The following is a 21,400-nucleotide window of genomic DNA, read 5'->3' as shown; positions in this document are numbered from 1 at the left end:
TTAAAGTTGCTTAAGTTGAGAAAAAACAAATGTAGCTAAGACAAATAATAATTTGAAGCCATTTTAGACTTCACTTCTACAATGTTACACTTCAAGTTCCCAAGATTTTACCAGAAGTGTCAGATTTATGATAGTATTGTAATTTTTAATGACTATTATGAATGAGGTTTCTAAATCCAGTATATTTACATAGTTAGAATATTTTTGGTATGCTGTTATCACAGCTGAATGCCAGACCCCCAGTATTACTGACATTTGATTCTCTTTTTGTTCCTTCCCACAACACTAAATTGCCAATTTCAGTTTCTCTGTGCGATATCCTGCTGCACGGCAAACAAAGCTCCAGTGAGGCACATCAGATTTAAAGCCTGATGTGTCCATCCAAGAGAAAAGCAAACAAAAAGAGAGACAAAGAGACTGAAATGGCCTCCTTGTTTGTGTGAAGGTGAGTTTTGTGTGTGTGTGTGTGAGGTGAACTACATCATGGGCACTTCCAGTAAAGTGAGTTTTGTGTGTGTGTATGTGTGTGTGTGTGTGTGTGTGTGTGTGTGTGTGAGGTGAACTACATTAACCAGGTTCATGGGCACTTCCAGTAAAGTGAAGCAGTCTTATGTCTCTGACCTCAGTGTGTGAAGAGCACAGAGTGTAAGAGCCAATAGCAGCAGGGTAATTGGATCTGGGTCTGGTTAACCATATCAGGCTGTCAGTGAGAGCGGAAACGAAACTAGAATTAGTTTTAGGCTGCCACCTTAGGCTTACACAAGAGAGATGGGCACGGTGGGCACAAAGATCTCTATTATAGACACATCTATTTTTTTGTCTACATAGTGCAGATAAGTAAGATGAAAAAAAAATCAATACTGTTATTTAGCAAGGATGGATCAAATGGATTTAAATGGATCAAAACATACAGTAAATACATTTGTAATGATAAAAAAGATTTAGGTTTCAAATAAATGCGATTTCATTGATTCATTCATTAAAGAATCCTGAAAAAGCTGTTTTCTAAATCATGGTTTCGCAGTGAAGTAGTGTGAATTAGACTAATGAACTGCTATAAAATAATTTTGAATTGTAGTTTGTAGTATATATATTATAATAAACTGATCTATCAGCAGCAGCTGCATCAAAAGGTCTTCCATATACTCAGAGATCCACTCCCTCTGCTCCTCCGTCAGGCTTCAGTGAGGTGATGAGGGCTAATTAACACACCACCTGCTCAACTGGAAGAGGTGATGATACCAGGGAAAATGGCTAAGCATGACTAAGAGCCATTAAAGGAGAGAGTAAACACCAAAAAAGTGGTTCAGATGAAATCAATGTAGTTTCATTCTCCTAAAACTTCTCTGTCTTCTCTTGTCATGATGGTAATCATACCACATCATGAACACGAGAAACGCCTCTTCATGTGGACTCTGAATAACATCTGTGGTGCTTGAGGGTCATTCTTTATTTTTGCCTCTGCATCTCTAGTTGGCTGAGATTAGAGACTGCTGATACATCAAGCAGCTGAAGTTATCAACCAAAAATAGATTTAAAAAGATACATTTGTGTAAATGTTACATTTATTATTGGTGCATAATAGCAAAATAATAATAATAATAATAATAATAAAAGTCAAGGGTAATTTCTTTTTAATAATATATAAAGTAAATAAAAGTAAATGCATGTCAGTGTAGCAGATTGCAATTAATCTAGTTAATTTAGAGTCACAAAATGTTTGAAAATTGAAATTATATTTTGGAATTGTTTTATATACAGTAAGATTTAAAGGTTTTTTTTTTTTTTTTTTTTTTTTTTTAAGAATTCTCTTCTGCTCACCAAGTCTGTATTTATTTGATCCAAAATAAAGCAAAAGCAGTAACACTGTGAACTATTTTTTTATTTTAAATTTTCAGCCTTATTTCTCCAGTCTTCAGTGTCACATGATCCTTCAGAAATCATTCCAATATGCTAAATTGCTGTTCAATAAACATTAATTATTAATTATTATTATTATTATCAATATTTAAAACAGCTGAGTAATTGTTTTTGTGATTTTGAGTTGTTTTCAACCAGGTATCATTGTTTCTTTCACAGAAAAACAAACTGGACAATAACCAGTCCGGTTAAACTGAGACTGCGCTACTGTCAGTCATGGAATTCAACATCCAGTTAAATTTTTCTATAATTACCTCATCAACTTCAGTCAGAAATCTTGGTGTAACCTTTGATGACCAGCTGACCTTCAAAAACCACATTGCAAAGACTGCTCGCTCTTGCAGGTTAGCATTGCACAACATCAGAAAGATTAGGCCCTTTCTACCGGAGCATGCTGCACAGCTTCATGTCCAGGCCCTTGTCATTTCTAGGCTGGAGTGGACAACTGCAATGCTCTTCTGGCTGGACTTCCATCAAGCACAATCGAACCTCTACAAATGATTCAGAATGCAACAGCACGACTGTTCATCAACGAGCCCAAAAGCCTATAGCCTATGTTATACCTCTCTTTATCTTCTTGCACTGGCTACCGGTTGCAGCTCGCATCAAGTTCAAGACATTGATGCTTGCATATAGAACAGCCACAGGCTCAGCACCCACCTATTTCCACTCAATATTACGAATCTACATCCCCTCCAGAAGTCGGAGATCTGCTAGTGAGCGACGCGCATGTGTTACCATCACAGAGAGGCTCAAAATCTCTTTCCAGAACATTCTCTTTCACCATTCCTGGCTGGTGGAATGGTGGAAGCGACAGCTGAAAACTCATTTCTTTTGACGCTAATTGACTTCTTTCTCTTTGTTTATTCCTTCCCTTTCTAGCTTGTACTTATTTGAACAAATGCCTAAAACTTGTTAAAATGAGCACTTCCTGTGTCTGTTTGCCTCTTTGAGAAAAATTGCAGTATGTATTTCCCAACTGTAAGCTTTAGTATTTTTATATTTCTATACTTAAAATGATTTGAGGTTTTAAACAACTTCTGACATTTAAATTAGTATTAAGAATATTAATTTTCATAATGTTTTGTGAGTGCAAGAACATGTACCTGTTAACAAACACTCAACATACCAACATAACTCAACATACCAATCCAGATATTAGCACAGGTGGAGACCACAGCAAACAGGACTCCATGCCTGGACACTTCACACCGCCACCACAAGCAGGTCAACCTGTATTGACAGCTTGGCTGAATGCTCATAACCCCACAATGCTCCAGCACACATCCCTGAGAATACTGCACTCAGATATACTGTGGCGCCACTATGTCTAAGAATTACACACTTCAGCACTCTGTGCTTGTAAACTTGGCAATGATGGACAATGACTACATCCTTTGTACTGTATACAAATGCATTATGCCTACGTTTACTTTACTATATTACAATCAAATCTAATCTAATTGGAAAGGTTGGAAAGGTCTAAGACTCCCAAATATATATTTTACCAATGTTTTTGGTAAAAAAATATGTAGGAAAAGTAATAGATCAATTTATGACAAGAGTGCACCCTCAAAAAGCTACATTATAACAGGAGTTCTGACCTTTGTTTAAAAAGAAGACTTCTTCGTTGCCTTTTTCTCTATCACATTTTAGAAAAAGTTATATATCAACTGAAAACTTAAAATCTCAAAATTCATCCTTTAAAACCCATTTTAAAATCAGACATTGCATTACCATGTAAATCAAAATGTTTTCAGTCATGAATTATAAAAATTTAGGTTTGTATCATGCACATTCAAGTCTATCTTCAAAAACGTGACAGTTAAGAGGTTAAAGATAAAGTCTATTTGAAAATTTGCTTCGCATTTTCAGAGATGTGAGCTCCAGGGTGTCAGCGGCCATTCAGCGATCATAAACCCCCGGAGAGAGCTCCTTACTTCGGCCAGATCTTCTGGAATTTGCCGCTGGCTCTGATGTCTCTATGGTGGTTAAGCATGAGATATTTTTTCGTTTTGGGTTAATTTCGCAGGTAGTCTTTGGTCTCATTAATCTATTATTCGTTCCAGAGCAAATAGTTTTGGCTGATGACAAAACCTCATCACGTTTGTGTAACTTCAATGCTGTATATCAGAGTGCCACCTTTGTACTTTTGACTGAACTGCATAGCAACCTTTATGATGGATGCGGTTGTTGTTTATTAAATATTATTATTCAATAAATAATATTATATATAAATAATAGTAGTACTTAATATTAGTATTTAGTTTTGGGAAACGGTGTGTGTGTTTGTAATGGTGATTTTTGTTACATTTTTCCACCATTAGATGGCTACAAGAGACAGTTTTTATGAGCAAGTCAGCACTAGACTTTTACAGTTGCAATAAATTAGAATGTTGTGAAAAAGTTCATTTGTTTCAGTAATTCAACTCAACTTGTGAAACTTGTGTATAAATTCAGTACACTCACACTGAAGTAGTTTAAGTCTTTCTTTCTTTTAATTGTGATGATTTTGGCTCACATTTAACAAAACCCCTCTAATTCACTATCTCAACAAATTAGAATACTTCATAAGACCAATTAAAAAAAAGTATGTTCATTTACTGTACATGTACTCAATACTTGGTAGGGGCCCCTTTTGCTTTAATTACTGCCTCAATTCGACGTGGCATGGATGTGATCAGTTTGTGGCACTGCTGAGGTGGTATGGAAGCCCAGGTTTCTTTGACAGTGGCCTTCAGCTCATCTGCATTTTTGGGTCTCTTGTTTCTTATTTTTCTCTTGACAATACCCCATAGATTCTCTCTGGGGTTCAGGTCTGGTGAGTTTGCTGGCCAGTCAAGAACACCAAACATCATGGTCATTTAACCAACTTTTGGTGTTTTTGTCAGTGTGGGCAGGTGCCAAATCCTGCTGTAAAATTAAATCAGCATCTTCAAACAGCTGGTCAGCAGAAGGAAGCATGACTTACTCCAAAATTTCTTTGATAAACGGGTACAGTGACTTTGGTTTTCAAAAAAACACAATGGACCAAAACCAGCAGATGACATTGCACCCTAAATCATCACAGACTGTGGAAACTTAACACTGGACTTCAAGCAACTAGGGCTATGAACTTCTCCACCCTTCCTCCAGACTCTAAGACCTTGGTTTCCAAATAAAATACAAAACTTGCTCTCATCTGAAAAGAGGACTTTGGACCACTGGGCAACAGTCCAGTTCTTCTTCTCCTTTGCCCAGGTAAGATGCCCCTGACGTTGCCTGTGGTTCAGGAGTCGCATAACAAGAGGAATACAACAACTGTAGCCAAATTCCTTGACACGTCTGTATGCCTTGACCCCAGCCTCAGTCCATTCCTTGTGAAGTTCACTCAAATTCTTGAATCGATTTTGTTTGACAATCATCATTAGGTTGCCGTTCTCTTGGTTGGTTGTGCACCTTTTTCTTCCACACTTTTTCATTCCACTCAACTTTCTGTAAACATGCTTAGATACAGCACTCTGTGAACAGCCAGCTTCTTTGGCAATGAATGTTTTTTGCTTACCCTCCTTGTGAAGGGTGTCAATGATTGTCTTCTGGACAACTGTCAGATCAGAAGTCTTCCCAATGATTGTGTAGCCTAGTGAACCAAACTGAGAGACCATTTTGAAGGCTCAGGAAACCTTTGCCGGTGTTTTGAGCTGATTAGCTGATTGGCATGTCACTATATTCTAATTTGTTGAGATTAAATGTGAGCCAAAATCATCACAATTAAAAGAACCAAAGACTTAAACTACTTCAGTCTATGTGCAATTAATTTAATACACAAGTTTCACAATCTGAGTTGAATTACTGAAATGAATAAACTTTTCCATGGCATTCTAATTTTTACTTTCAACAACATCTTGTAAAATGCTGCCAAAATATTAAACTAATGTTTTATTGTGAATTGGAGTTTAAAGCCCAGCTCACACTGCATTTTTGGCCATGATTTGATAGTCTGAGACAAATTCTGAAAATCCTATAATATGATCCTAGGCTAAAATGAGAAGTCTTTGATCGCTGGTTTGATGTTCACCAACAGCTGATTAATGGCTGTTGCGATCAAATTTTACATCCAATGAAATTCTGGCAGTCAGAAGATTTGGCGCACAGTCTTGTAGTGTTACTTCTTCCATGATGAACATCAAACTGTCTCCGTTTTTCAAGACAAGCCATTAACAAAAACGGTAGAGAATTCTTTTAACCACCATAAACTGTCCATAAACCCCTGTCCTCCACTTACGGAATTGTTTTAATGTGGGTGTATTGTGCTGCTTACACTATTCTTCTTAAATACGCCGCTATTGCCACTATTCATATACTTTTCATAATAAAGTTTCAGCACCACGTGAAATGCAGCTCAGAATTTGTATGGGTTGATAATGTAAAACTCTGGACAAGTGTTCTTGCAGGGACCCATTTTTAATGCGTCTTGACTGTTGTACAGTCTGACATTAATGACAACTGAGATCCCACAGTGTGACATGATCATCATGTTTGTACAGTCTAACAAGCATAAATCGTAAAGTAATACTGAAAATCGCACTGAAAAGCCCGAAGCCCGAAGAATTATGCACGTTTTATTTATTAACTATCTAATGTTTGTTACATAGCTCAGATTGGGGTTTTTAATAAGTGAAATATAATATTTATTAAAATTTATTTTTAACATTTTAGTTCTACTTTGTTTTTGGTTGTTTTTTGCACTACTTCATCTTTTAATTAAATCACAGCAACATAAAACTACATACTGTGCACCAGGAAGATTTCTTAATCTTACAATTGTGATTTAATAAAGCTAGCAGAGCTTGGCTCTATGCATCAGCTGTTGATTGGATGGAGGCAGATCTGAATGTAGCTAAGCTTGCACTCTCGACTGTAAGAAAACATGCAGTGTTTTAGAAAACTAAATGATTGAAAAAAGTCTTAAGATGTTACCAGAGAGAAATCTTTTTTAAATTTGACAAAAACCAATGCACGGGTGAACTGTTCACAATAAGATCAATAACAAGCATTTAAAAAGAAAAACAGGACAAGGTGGATTTTACCTCAATGCTGACTTGAAAAAGGACTGTTTGATTTTGACAGGTCATGCTGGATCAGGTCTAAGGGTTTGATTTATAGACCAGGTTCAGGGATTCAGCTTTCATTTCCATATAGACCTTTACTCTACAGCCTGATACAGTTGAGCTCATTTAAAGGTTCACAACACCTGCTGTGTCACCTGTAATCAATATGAATAAGACCTTTGTTGTTACCCTGGTTACCCTCAGCGGTGTGTTCCCCTGCTCCTCATACATAAATAATGACTCTCATCGAGAATCCTCCATGTGTGAGTGTGTGCATGAGGTGCTATCAAGATAAAAGAACATTCAAAATGTCGACGCCTGCCTTGCGCTGAATCACAGGAAAAGGTATGAAAGCTAATTTGGCTTTTTCTGGATGATAAGAATGTATAGCAAAGAGATCTGTTAGGGCTTTCTATATCCATCCCTGTGAGTGTTACATAAAGCTGTTCTCTCTCTACAGAACAAGGTGAGAACTGTTTTGCACCATCCTGCTTCCTCTGTTAAGGAGCCAGGCTCCTCAGGGACCCCTCCACACACACTTACTGATATGCCACCTCAACTGACAATTATTCACTAATTAGGCTATGCAAATGTCACAGCCCAGTCATGACTGTGACTCTCATCTCATCTATTCATATCCATAAATAATAAACAGCCTGCATTTGCTTTAATGGGTTTTTGTTGTTCCCAAGAACAAATATGAGCATCAGTTGTTTTTTGCACCTTGGGATAATGAAGACAGCTCCCACTTCCCCAGAGAGTATGAAGAACAACACCTGCAGAAGACAGGAATACAGTGTACAGTATCTGTCATTCCACACCCGATCTTTAAAATAAATTTGTATAAAAAAAATGCTAAAATTTAAATGCAAAAATAATATTATGCGTTATATTAACACTAATAAATGCAATGAATTAATTATATTTACTAATAAAATTATATTATTTTAAATTATATTTAAATGTAATTTAAAAATTTAACTTATTCCTTTGATGCCATTTCTTTAAGCGTCAGTGTCCCAAGATCCTTCAGATATCATTTTAATATGCTGATTTGGTGCTCAATAATAATCCATTATAATTGGTTGCCAATTATTAATAATGGTTCTTATTATTAATGTTGAAAACTACTTTTAAAAAATTGTCTGCTTAAAACATTCAATTTTTCATTATACTTGATCAACCGAAAGATCAATTAACAAGATTTATTTGAAATATATTTGAAATATGTAACATTATAAATTACTTTATTGTCACTTTTGATCAAATTTCTGCATCGTTATATGTTTAACTTTTTTTTTCTTATATCTTACTCATAATAAACTTTTGAATGACTGTATCATGGTTTCTGAAAAATTATTATGCAGCAGAACTGTTTTCAATATTGAACATAATAAATTTGTCTTTAGCACCAAATCATCATCATATTAGAATGACTTCTGAAGAATAAAGTGACTGAAGTCTGGAGTAACAGCTGCTGAAAATTCAGCTTTGTCATCATAGGAATAAATTACAACCATTTAAAATATATTAAAATACAAAACAGTTATTTTAAATTGTAATAACGTTTCACAATACTAGTTTTTTTTTTTTTACTGTATTTTTGATCAAATAAATGCAGCCTTGGCCATTTAGGACTTCTTTCAAAATAATTTTTGAAAACAGTACACACAACATATGCATATTTGGCTGTAACGGTACACACATTCGTATGGAAAAAGTTTGGTATGGGTCTAGGTTTGAAATGCATGTGAACCGGACAAATCGTTCCATTTCTACAGGAAATTCAGACAATAAATGCCGTTTTTGACACTTTTTGAAGTGGCATGACAGATCACTGTATACTAACGCCTCAGTTCTAACAGCATCACCCCTTCCTTTTTATTACTAGTTTTAACTTTTAATGCAAAATATACAATATCTATATTTGTCTACCGTGCTGCTGAGTAGTTTGTTATTGTAACTCTGTATATCTTTAACATTCATTAGCTGGTCAGCTTCTCATTAGCATTTCCATCTTTGTTTCTATTCAGGTCTATTACCGTTTAAATTTTTCTCTCACTCTGTTTCTTTTCAATTCTATTGTATGGAATGTGAAAATAGAGACACCAGCCACCGTAGTCCAATGTTTACTGGAAGCCAGAGCACCTGCTATCTTTTAAAAGTGCTGGCTTATGCTAAACATAAAATCAGATCAAGATTGTTATCCATGCTGGCACTTTTTGTAAATTATATGATCACTGATCATAACCTAGATGTGCTCTGTTTGACCAAAACCTGATAATTACGTTATTTTAAATAAGTCTTCCCACCAAGATTACTATTATAAACATGAGCCAAGTCCAAAAGGTAAATGGAGAGGTGTTGCTACAATTTATAACAATATTTTCAATATTTCTCAGATGGTGGGCTTCAAGCATAATTCGTTTGATGTAATGGTGCTTTGTATAACATTATCCAGAGAAACAAGCGTTAATGATACATTCCCTATAATGTTTGTTCTGGCTACTGTATACAGGCCACCAGGGCACCATACAGACTTTATTTTAAAAAATTGCTGATTTTCTATCTGGTTTTCTATCTACTGCTGGCTGCACATAAAGTTTTAATTGTTGGTGATTTTAATATCCATGTTGATAATGAGACAGATGAAATGGGATCAGCATTCATGGATATTCTGAACTCTTTTGGGGTTAGACAACACGTGTCAGGACCTACTCATTGTCAAACTCATACTCTAGATTTAATACTGTCACATGGAATTGATGTTAATGGTGTTGAAATACTGAAGCAAATCAATGATATCTCAGATTATTATCTAGTCTTGTACAAACTACATACAGCGAAAAGTGTAAATTCTACTCCTTGTTACAAGTATGTCACAAAAGATTGCTTTGTAACTAATCTTCATGATCAATTTTAATTCCTCAGCATATCCAATAGCTCAGAACAACATGATGATGTAACACAAACTATGGACTCTCTCTTTTATAGAATTTTAGATACAGTTGCTCCTTTACGCTTAAGGAAGTGACATTGTGGTATAATGAGCACACTTGCACCATAAAAAGATTAGGCTGGAAAATGGAGCACAGCCGGAAGAAAACAAAACTAGAGGTATTTCGTACTGCATGGCGGGAAAGTACCCTATCCTACAGAAATGCATTAAAAACTGCTAGATATGATTACTTTTCGTTTCCTTTAGAAGAAGAAAAACATAACCCAATGTTCAAAACAGTAGCTAAAATAATGAAAAATAATGCATCAACAAGTGTTGGCATTTCCCAACAGCACAGCAGTAATGAATTTATGAACTACTTTACATTCAAGCTCAATACTATTAAAGGATAAAATTGTAACCATGCAGCTATCAGCTACAGTATCGCACCAGATAGTGTGCTATAGATCCACTGAGGAACAATTCCACTCATTCTTTACTATAGGAGGGGAAGAATTGTATAAACTTGTTAAATAATCTAAACCAACAATATGTATGTTAGACACTATTCCATCTAAGTGCCTAAAAGAGGTGCTTCCAGAAGTCATAGATCCTCTTGTGACTATTATTAATTTGTTATTGTCATTAGGATATGTCCCCAAAACCTTCAAACTGGCTGTTATTAAGCCTCTCATTAAAAAACCACAACTTGACCCCAAAGAACTAGTTAATTACTGACTGATCAATTCACAGCAGTGAATGAAGAGGTATCCTATCGATCACAAGTGCAGTATGGAGTACCTCAAGGCTCAGTATTAGGGTCATTACTTTTCACTTTACATGTTACCCTTGGGAGATATCATCAGGAAACATGGTGTTATCTTTCACTGTTATGCTGATGACACTCAAGTCTTTATTTATTTGCTGCCCTGTGAAACATACCAATTTGAACAACTAACAGAATGCACGTAGTTAATATAGAAAACTGAATGACAAGTAATTTCTTTACCTACTAAATGCTGAAAAAAACAAGAAAAAACAAACAAACAGAGGTGTTAATTATTGGACATAAATCCCCTGCATGTAATGACCTAGAACACCATCTAACGCTTGATGGCTGTTCTGTCAATTCTTCATCATCAGTTAGAAACGTAGGTATGCTATTTGATAGCGATCTTTCCTTTAAAAGCCACATATCTAGCATTTGTAAAACTGCATTTTTCCATCCCAAAAATATATCTAAATTATGACCTATGCTCTCAATGTCAAATGCAGAAACGTTAATTCATGCATTCATGACCTCAAGGTAGACTATTGTAATGCTTTATTGCATGGTTGTTCTGCACGCTTAATAAACAAACTCCAGCTAGTGCAGAGTTCCAGCAGCAGCTAGAGTTCTTACTTAATGCAGCAGCTCTTTCTTACTAGAAATAGGAGGTATGCACTGGCTCCCAATTAAACATCCTACATATTTTAAAATCTTAATAATTACTTATAAAGCCCTGAATGGTTTAGCACCTCAGTATTTGAGTAAGCTCGTATTGCATTACAGTCCTCCACGTCTGCTGTGTTCTCAAAACTCTGGCAATTTGATAATACCGAGAATATCAAAATCAACTGTGGGCAACAGATCCTTTTCCTATTTAGCACCCGAAATCTGGAATAATCTCTCGAACATTGTTTGGGAGGCAGACACAATTTGTCAGTTTAAATCTACATTAAAGACCCATCTCTTTAACCTGGCTTACACATAACACAGTAACACATTTTTAATATTCAAATCTATTAAAGGATTGTTCGGATGCATTAATTAGGTCAGCCGGAACCGGGAACACTTCCCATAACACACGATGTACTTATTACATCGATAGAAGAATGGCATCTACACTAATATTAGTCTGTTTCTTTCTTATTCCAGGATCAGATGGTTACTGCAGTCACCAGGATCCAGAACGTATCCAAGCCAGATGGTGGATCAGTACCTAGAGATGACCTCGACAGCCCTGAATGTCAGCGGAGTCCAGGACAACTAGATGAGCCCCAGGGACACATCCCCAGTGAAGACCTTGTCTCCTAGACAGCCATCGGGACAAGACATCCAGATAAGTCCTCCACACAATCTGACTTTGTTGGAACAACCTGCTGGTTCAACTGGCCAAAGGAAAACTTGAAAACAGCTTGTAAACAAAATATTACATAGCATTTACCTCAGACAAGTCATCAGTGTCCACAGCTCGTTATTTGCTAGAGAAATAAAGTATAGTGAAGAGCATTTTGCTAAATATTATACTATACTTAATTTTACTTTACCTGTTAGTGATGTCTCAATTATGTAATGAATGTTTAAAATAAACATTTTATGAAACAACTTATGACTCTGTAAATTGTTATTTCAACAACAAATAGAAATTGTATAGTTTAGAAATTGATTTAAAAATAATTTACATGTTTGCATACAATTTTTTTAATTTGAGTTTTAATTACCATAGTTACTATTATTATACTATTATTACTATTATTATTAAACTATCATTGTAGTTTAGGCTCTGTTGTTAATTTTAACCCTATAGTAAAATAAAAGAGCTCACTATAGTTTAGAGCAGAAGCTGAGGTAGATTATTATCCGTAAGAAAACTATAATAATAATTATAAAATTATAATTATTGTTAAATAAAAATAAAAAAAGCTATTTATGTTAAGTTTTTTTTCCTCCTGCTGTACCGAAACCATACTGAACCATGACGTCAAACCATCATGTTTGTGTACCCTTACACCCCTAATACACACACACACATTGCAGAGTGTGTGTGTTTCTGGGATCTGCCTAGCTTTCTCCCGCTCTGCGGAAGTGGCACTTCACAGGCTCCACAGGTGAACAGCTCATATACATGCCCTGAGCACTAAGTTCCCAGGTGCCATCTGTGGCCATAGCAGCCCTGGCATGAGTCACATGCCACAGCCCCTCCCTGCCAGTCCCACAGAGACACAAGCACAGCCATACAAGCACACAGCCATTCTGTAGCAATGGGCTTGCACTTACACCCACTGCGCTGATAACTCCTCATTCCAAAGTCCTGAAGACATCAAAGAACAGCATAGCAGTGGACTCCATGTTAGTGTCCACATATGTGCATGTAGAATAAAGTGGCAGGTTCCCAAACGTGGCATGTGGAAATGCCTAGGTAGCCCAGTGCCTCCACAGCATAATGGACCTATGCCAGTCCACCAATACACACAGACAATTTGTTCCTCTATGCACATACATATATATATATTTAGCTCTGTTGCTTTAACTGTGACGACAAAAAATAACTGAGTTTGTAATAGGGCGGGTTGCAATGTGCCAGTGGTGATAAATGCACATTATGATGTGACTGGAGCCTCGTCTCCTCTGATCTGAAGAGTGATTCCGCTCCTGCTCATTTTTGGCACAGATGAATGAAGGCCAGCAGAGAGGCAGGCAGTGATGGAGAGCTCCGTTCAGCTTCACTGCCTTAGCAGCTGCAACACCTCTTCTCTCAAAACACTTCACAAGATAACATACAAAACACTGAAGAACATAAAACACGGGAACTGAGGTCTTATAATGAAAGAAGCCACCTTCATAAAAGTAGCTAAATAATATTTTTAAGCAAAGAAATATCACACAAGGATGCTGTTGTTCCAAATATCAGTGTGGCTGTAATTCAGACACAGGTAATCACATCCATGTTAAAGAGATACTCCACCCCAAAATGAAAATTTTGTCATTAATCACTTACCCCCATGTTGTTCCAAACCCGTAAAAGCTTTGTTCATCATCGGAACACAATTTAAGATTTTTTGGATGAAAACTGGGAGGCTTGAGACTGTCCCATAGACTGCCAAGTAAAATACACTGTCAAGGTCCAGAAAAGTTTGAAAAGCATCATCAGAATAGTCCATCTTCCATCAGTGATTCAACCGCAACGTTATGAAGGGACAATAATACTTTTTGTACACAAAAAAATAAAAATAACTTTATTCAACAATTTCTTTGTCAACAGTCTCCTCTGTGTCTCTACATATCACAGTACTGTATGCTGCATATGCTCTTCTGTTTCAGACGCGTATTTGTAAAGGTATTCTCGTCGCGAACAACATGGGTATAAGTGATTATTGACAAAATGTTCATTTTGGGGTGGAGTCACCCTTTAATGTGTGATAAATTGTATAACAATTTATCAATAAACAAGTTCAATAAATCATCATGCCATTTCAAATGTATATGACTTTCTTGTTCAGTTGAAGACTAACAAAGATTTTTTTTTTTAAATAATCAATTTCTGTGAGTTTATAGAGTGCAAGTAGATGGAACCCTGAAAGTTGATGCTTTAAAAACCAAATGAAGCAGACCACAGTAATCTATACAAACCCAGTTCATGAATCAGTGTCTTCTGAAGTCAGTGGCAGGTGCAAAGATTATGCCTTTATGATGTTATGTTGTTTCTACATTATTTGAAGATTGCGGGATTGGGAAATTAGGTGGGATTAATCATGGAATTAATAAAAAAAAAAAATCTGATTAATTAGTTAATGGGTCAACATGAGGGTGAGTTAATGATGAGTGTATTTTTCAGTGGAGTATCCCTTTAACCACTTTTCTCTGTGAGCAACACACAGTAGCTGTGTATCTGAATGAATTGTTGTTGAACTAATGAGCTGAACGGCTGATTCAATGACTCATTCATTTAGGGTCCCTTGTTTCAATCATGAATGAATCAGTGTTGTTAAACAAACTCATTGAATGAATGATTATTTACTCACTTATATAAGATGACATTTTTTTTCTGAAAGAATCAGCATCGATTAACTAATCAGTTGAACAATTGATTCAATGACTTGGTCAACAAAATGGCTAAATGAATGATTTAATGGCGTTACTAGTGAGAGTTACTGAAAAATCCCCAATGCTAACACATAAACTGACACAGCATCTGGAATGTACAAATACAGACAAACAAACAAATTATAATCCTGAAACACTGCATGGCCAATCAGATTGGAGGACTGGAACTTACTGCATAACAGGGTCACAGGAAGATGTTTTGGTTGTGGGTACTAAAGTGGCTTATGTACGACATTACATACAATGTCAAAAGTGTATAGAATAGTGATAAATCTGATATACTTTGTACTTTCATACTTCGAGACTGCTGGTCTCAAATTAAATTGAGTATCTGGACTGAGGGTCATCTCTCTCAAACAGAATTACACACTATTCAGTAATTCTTAATAAGCCTCCAGGCCAGCACTAATATTCTATATCAGTCATAATTAGCTTTTTAATAGGAGGAGGCACTGCTCTTTCAGGTAGCTCTTGCTCCAGGGGAGACATAATTTCACCCTATTCAAAAGCCCCTTTACAGAGCTTCACCAGAGGGCTCTGCCAGTCTAATGGAACTGTCATAGAGATGTAAATAAAATTGGCACTCTGTGAAACAAGCCATGAAGGGCAGGCAAGCTGAGCACAAACATGACCCTAACTAAACCTCTCCTCTCTGATATTAAACACACATAGGATATGCACACACACACACACACACACACACACACAAACTGACAGCAACGTGCTTAACAATTTAGATATTTGTTATGCAACCAAGGAAACACTTGATTATTGAGAAAGTGATAAATAACTTAACTAGACAGAGTCACATTGAGAGAAGATTAACTGACTCAACTGCCAATCACAGGTCAATCAGAAGTGACTGTTCTGCACAAAGTCACAAGTCAACATCTTTGACAGCAGCATGAAACATGCACTGCATTCAGCAAAGTTTAAAGGATATATCCGGGCAGTGTTTTAAATTTAAAGGCGGATAAGAGTGCAAGATGGGTGGGTTAATGAATATTAATGAGCTCATGCTTACATCACAAGGAAGTGTTCAGTCATATAACCTAATATTCATGAGCTGAGCCTTCACCTTGTTACCATTCATAATTGGTTCATATATGCTTGATTTGAATGAACTTGTAGCTGTCCCACATGTCAAACAGATCACCTTTACTGTACCTTTGCTCAGATATTTCAACACAAACTTAACTGATTTTGATAAATCGTCAATCGTCATGATGGGCTAATCTGGTCTGTAGCTCATATATGATACTTACAGTATAAAAAATGAAATGTAGACTTTAAATCCAGTCTCCTTACATTTGTGTAAGCATTGATTCTTTTCTCTCACCTATTGCTCTTTCCAGAAACCTGAACTCAAATGAAAGGTTTCTTTGGCATGTTAAATGAATGTAGGTGTAGCAGTGCATGTTTTTACTAAATTTCCCATCTACTAAACACTGCCAGTGTGCACTGTCATGTGTGAACACTTTCATTCAGATCATAAATGAAGACAGACTAAATCCAGATGAACTGCGGCAATGTATCCAAGATGCTTCAAGAGACATACCTGCAAAGCTATAGTACTGTTCAAAGTTTTAGAAACTTGAGTAAAAATGCTGTAAAATGAGGATGCTTTCAAAAATAGACTGATGATAAAGAGATCAGATCTCTGTGTGGACCACTGGCTGCTGTCAAACATAAATGTCCCTGGATTATTAGAATTAATGACAAAATGTATGTTTGGAAATGTAAACCAATATTTCCTACTGACACACTACAGCAAAAGATAGAAATAACTGACTTAAAAAAAATAGCTAGTGAAAATACTAGTGTTCTAATAATTTTGGCCACCACTGTATCTTTGGTTGAGCAGGCTAAAGGTGAGAGTTCACGCAATACATCCCACAATCACAATAACCTCATAAGGGGTATTTGATTTCTAATATAATTGACTTTATTAAGAAATTCATTACTTCTCCATCAGAAGCTACACATTCCAAAATCACTATGCCCACATCATTTAAGAATGTTCCTAATATGGTCATAATAATTTTAGCTTATACACTTCTATTATGAAGTCATAAACATATCAGCATATAAAGCCTATCCCCAAGGAGGTTATAACGGTTTTGAAGTTTGCTTAAAATAAGATAATAGAATTCATAAATCCCAAATGGCTAGATTATAGTTATTTGATACAGAGGATAGTTATAATGACTCCAGGATGCACAGATATCCCTGAGGTCATAATCATTTTGAAATGTATCGCCTCAGCTAATGATTTGGTATTGATTTTGTAATGCATTACAAGGTTATGAAGTTCCTTAGTTTATGCAATCAAATTGCTTTTGCAGTGCTCTTATGAGTAATAAATGCTTAAAACAGCAATGGCCATTTGAGCTGCTTCCAAAATGTTAGAATCTGGTTTTGACACCAACCCTAAAATCATAATGTTGGAATGAGATCTTATAAACAATAAGCCTTTCTTGCTCTGAGACATGTCCTCTACCTGAGGAGTATTTTATGGGTCGCTGTGTGAAGGCAGGCAGGCTAAATGGCAAGGAAGGGAACTGACAGATTCTTTGAAGATGCCAATTAGACAAGCTGCCATTTAGATCAAACACACCAAGCCTTTTTCAGTGCAAAGCCATGGCATTTATCAGCAATTCCTGCTTGTTAGGAGAACTGAAAAGTTAAAGGTGTCCAACCTTCCTATCAGGATAAGGGAGGACTGCGAAAGGTGAAAACGTCTGAGCAGTGACAGAAGAAAAGGACTGAGAGCTGAGAAGAGTGAATACAACTGGTCAATCTGTTTCCCTGCAAACACTTTCTATTTTTGACCATTTATTTCTCTTATTCCTAATTTTTCCCACAATAGAAAAAAATAACAGAGTCAAACTCTGGTTTTAGCTAACAAATATACATAAAGTTTGCGTCAACAAAGAGTAATTCTGGTTTTCCCAGACCCCAGAACTAATCTAACTAGAACAGGTTTCATTATTTTCAAACAGACCCTTCAAGAATGAATGTCTGAATCTGATAAGAGTTACACTTCATGTCAGGTTGAGAGAGAAACGAGTTAAATATAGTTGAAATATGGCAAATTATTCTAGACTATTTCTATTTTTAGCATCTCTAACTGGCTTTTAACATGGTTATCAGCTCATGCTACGCTGAGGCCTTTGAAGACTGTAAGAAGGACGACGGAATGGAATCTTTTAAAGAGGAAGTGTGCCTTCTCTGTCACAGTGATCTCATTACTTATTACACACGCACATGTTCCCACCTCTACCCCACACTGTACATACAATATATATTAACACAGACTCAATCCAGAGGTAAAATATGACTCACTGAGGTGGGGAGTCTGGGTACGCGACGTTGACTTGTGATACTGTCTCCACGTAAGAGTCAAAATCAAACGCAGGGGGAAAGTCCTCAACACAAGTGGACCTCAGCTCTCCAATGGAGCCACCATATGAGAGGCCATCTGGAGCTGTAGAAACAACAGCAACAAAACGTGATCATTTCTGTTTCTTCTATCATTTCATGTTCTGAGAATGTTATTGAGAGTGGTACTTTCATATATTGCATATTATTTTAGTTCATAAATGGATTTTAATTAACAAAAATTCGAATTCTGTGATCATTTACTCATGTCTTCAAACCCTTTAAGACTTTTGTTTCTTCACAACACAGATTTAATGATGAAAAATATATTTTTAATGAAACCTAAGATATTTTGGTCCATCCACTGGAGATTCATTTGCTTGCTTGACACATAAGAACACCGTATGTTTCGCACATTTGATCTTCTGTATACCATATTTAAAGAGTTCTATGAATGTGCGTTGATCATTAATAAAATTGGTTCATCGTATAAAGTTATCATGTCTCTTTATAAGGCCTAAACCACTATGGATTACCTTTATTCCTATAATCTGCTCTCATACCTCTTTCTGAACTTTCTGAACCTTGGAACTTCATTTGTGTTTCAAATATGAACTCTTGTGTTTGGAACAACATGTGCATGAGTAAATTATGACAGAGTGAACTATTCCTTCAAATTGTTGTGCTAATACAATTAAATGTGTTTAAAAGTTTTATTATGACATAAAAAAAATATTATTTGCTTAAAATACAATAAAATGTGTTTAAAAGCTTGATTACATTACATTACAAGTTTGATGACATTAAAAAAAAATCCTTAATGCCCAATACATGTAAATACATAAATGATCTGATCTGTAAAGATCAGACTGAAATGATCAGGGATAAAAAAATAAATATAAAGAAGATACATTGTTTTCATAGTACAATGCCCTAAATGTAAAAAAACAAAAAAAAAACAAATTCATTATATGACCTCATTACAAATGTATAAATGTCACTGCATAAAACAAAAAAAAGAAAATCAAACTAAGTGACATTTAAAGAAAGATGGCACAAACTGAACAAAAAAGGTTCAAAACTATAAAACACAGTTAAACATGACCATGGTTCATGATAAAAAAAAACTCCAGTGGTTACTCTGCAAGGACACACAAAGTTCAAAGTAAACCTAAAACTTCATATTTTTGCAATTTATAATACATTTAATGCCATATTGTAGAGAGAGGGTCATGTTGACCATATCACTAACTACAAGGCTACCTTGGACCAGGCTTACAGATAGAAGCAGTAGGGCTGTGCAAGGATTGGCCTTCATTCCCTGAACTCCCAAACAAAGGCTTAATGCGTGGAAGGGCTGATTCCTCTCAACTTTTTGAAAACGAAACAACTTCATTATGGCACACAGAAACTACAAACAAAGCCATGGTGAGTTTTGTGGAGCCCATGAAGTTAGACCACTGACCGTAGCTGGCATGCAGGTGGGGGTTGCGCAGGCGGCTGTCTTTGCGCAGACTGCCCACAATGATGGTGACGCAGGAGAGGAAGAGCACCAGGCCGATGACGATGCCAGCCACCACCAGAGGGGACACCAGCAGGCTGGTTTCATTACCCCCTTCTTGGCAGTCTGGGTACTCATGAGCATGACTGCTCAGGTTTGAGCTCGCTGTATGGAGGAGATGGTAGATGTGTTGAAGTTTGATAGAAGATAGGAAGATGGAAAGATAAGAAGGGAAATAGGAGACAAAGATGAGACGGATGGTCAGTTTTTAAAGCACTTTCAATAATTTACAGAAGAAGGTGTTACATAATACACAAAAGAGACATTTTCTTCTTTCCCACACAGACAGAGAGATCATACTGGTGTGGGATTATGTCATTTAATATATAATAGCCCTGCTCTGAGGACTACCTCTCTGAGGACCGCAGATCAGGAATGCTCCCCAGACTTTCATCCCTCAGTGGATTAGATTTTCAAGTCTGCGGTGTTTCAATTTTAAACCTGACCTGTTTGAATTTTTTTTATATTTAGGGTGGAAGACTTTAGTGTCAGCTTGCGAGAAGCCCAACTCCAGCCATTAGCTCCTCTCTGGTTTCTTCCACCCTTTCCATTAGGACCAGAGAAAAAAACAAAATCAGCCGCACATACTCTCACACATACGTGCATAGGCCACAGAGACACAGACAGATTCAATAAAGCCTATTCGTTCCCTTGGAATTATAAGGTTCTATCTGACATTTTTGTCAAAATTGAGTTATTCACATATTCTAATTCTGTGTCAACGTATTTAAATTATGTGATAGATTTTTTAATGTTGTATACATTATGGGACTTTTTATTTAAAAAACAATAAGCTTCTATCTGCACAGTCGACTGGAACACAAAACTTTTGAAGCTCATTATCTCAAAACTACTTGGAATGCAGATAGAACCTTATAATTCCAAGGGGACGTATTGGGAAAGATGATGATATTAACACTCTGTGGGCTTGATGCCTTCAGCCCTTCCTGGAGTTAAACAAGATAGAAATCAAATCAGTGTATCTCAAGAACGTGCTTCAATTGTATCCATGTTAATTCTGAGGACAAATGAAACATCAGGAAGTGTTTAATGTGATGTGATAATTTTCTTAAAGGGGTCATATGATGCGATTTAAAATTCTCCTTTCTCTTTGGAGTGTTACAAGCTCTTGGTGAATAAAGAAGATCTGTAAAGTTGCAAAGACTAAAGTCTCAAATCCAAAGAGATATTCTTTATAAGAGTTAATAGTCAACCACGCCCCCCTAAAACGGCTCGTTCTAACACACTCCCACATGTCTATGTAACTATGTGGGAAGTTTAGCATAATCCTGCCCAAATGTACAGTACATGCAAAGAAAGAAGGCGTACCTTTTATTCTCACTGTTAACTCCATGTCGTAGAATCTCTGTGTTTCGTTGTGAAAGCAAAACTACTTTGTTTGGCCTACCAAAAGAGGACACAACTAGAAATCAGTGGTTAAGTTGTATTTCAACCCTCTTCCAGAACAGTCCAACCCAAATATTCAGATGTGTGCTGCGCATTTTATGGGGGATGAGGACTGTTTCCTTAACCAGTACCCTGCAATGCATCTGTGGCACATCGGCTGTTTCTATAATGCTGGGCAGTTCAGACATTGCAAGGACAGTCTGGCACTTCTGACTCACAGCCTGTAAGTACATGAT

The 21,400-nt window shown here is 36.4% G+C and overlaps 1 protein-coding gene across 1 annotated transcript in view; it reads right to left on the bottom strand.

Annotated features, from left to right (window-relative positions):
- Positions 1-21,400, bottom strand: part of LOC132123410 (protein BEAN1-like) — a 74,694-nt gene that overhangs the window by 1,427 nt on the left and 51,867 nt on the right. Inside the window, exons 4-5 of the mRNA XM_059534000.1 lie at positions 19,662-19,862; positions 18,161-18,302 (exon numbers count right to left, since the gene is read on the bottom strand). Coding sequence (XP_059389983.1) covers positions 18,161-18,302; positions 19,662-19,862 — 343 coding nt within the window. The remainder of the gene's footprint in view (positions 1-18,160; positions 18,303-19,661; positions 19,863-21,400) is intronic.

The sequence above is a fragment of the Carassius carassius genome, chromosome 3 (genome assembly GCF_963082965.1).
Source record: "Carassius carassius chromosome 3, fCarCar2.1, whole genome shotgun sequence".
In the NCBI taxonomy this organism is placed as follows: domain Eukaryota; kingdom Metazoa; phylum Chordata; class Actinopteri; order Cypriniformes; family Cyprinidae; genus Carassius; species Carassius carassius.
The sequence above is the reverse complement of the archived record's forward strand: the minus strand, read 5'-3'. Positions and strand labels throughout refer to the sequence as shown.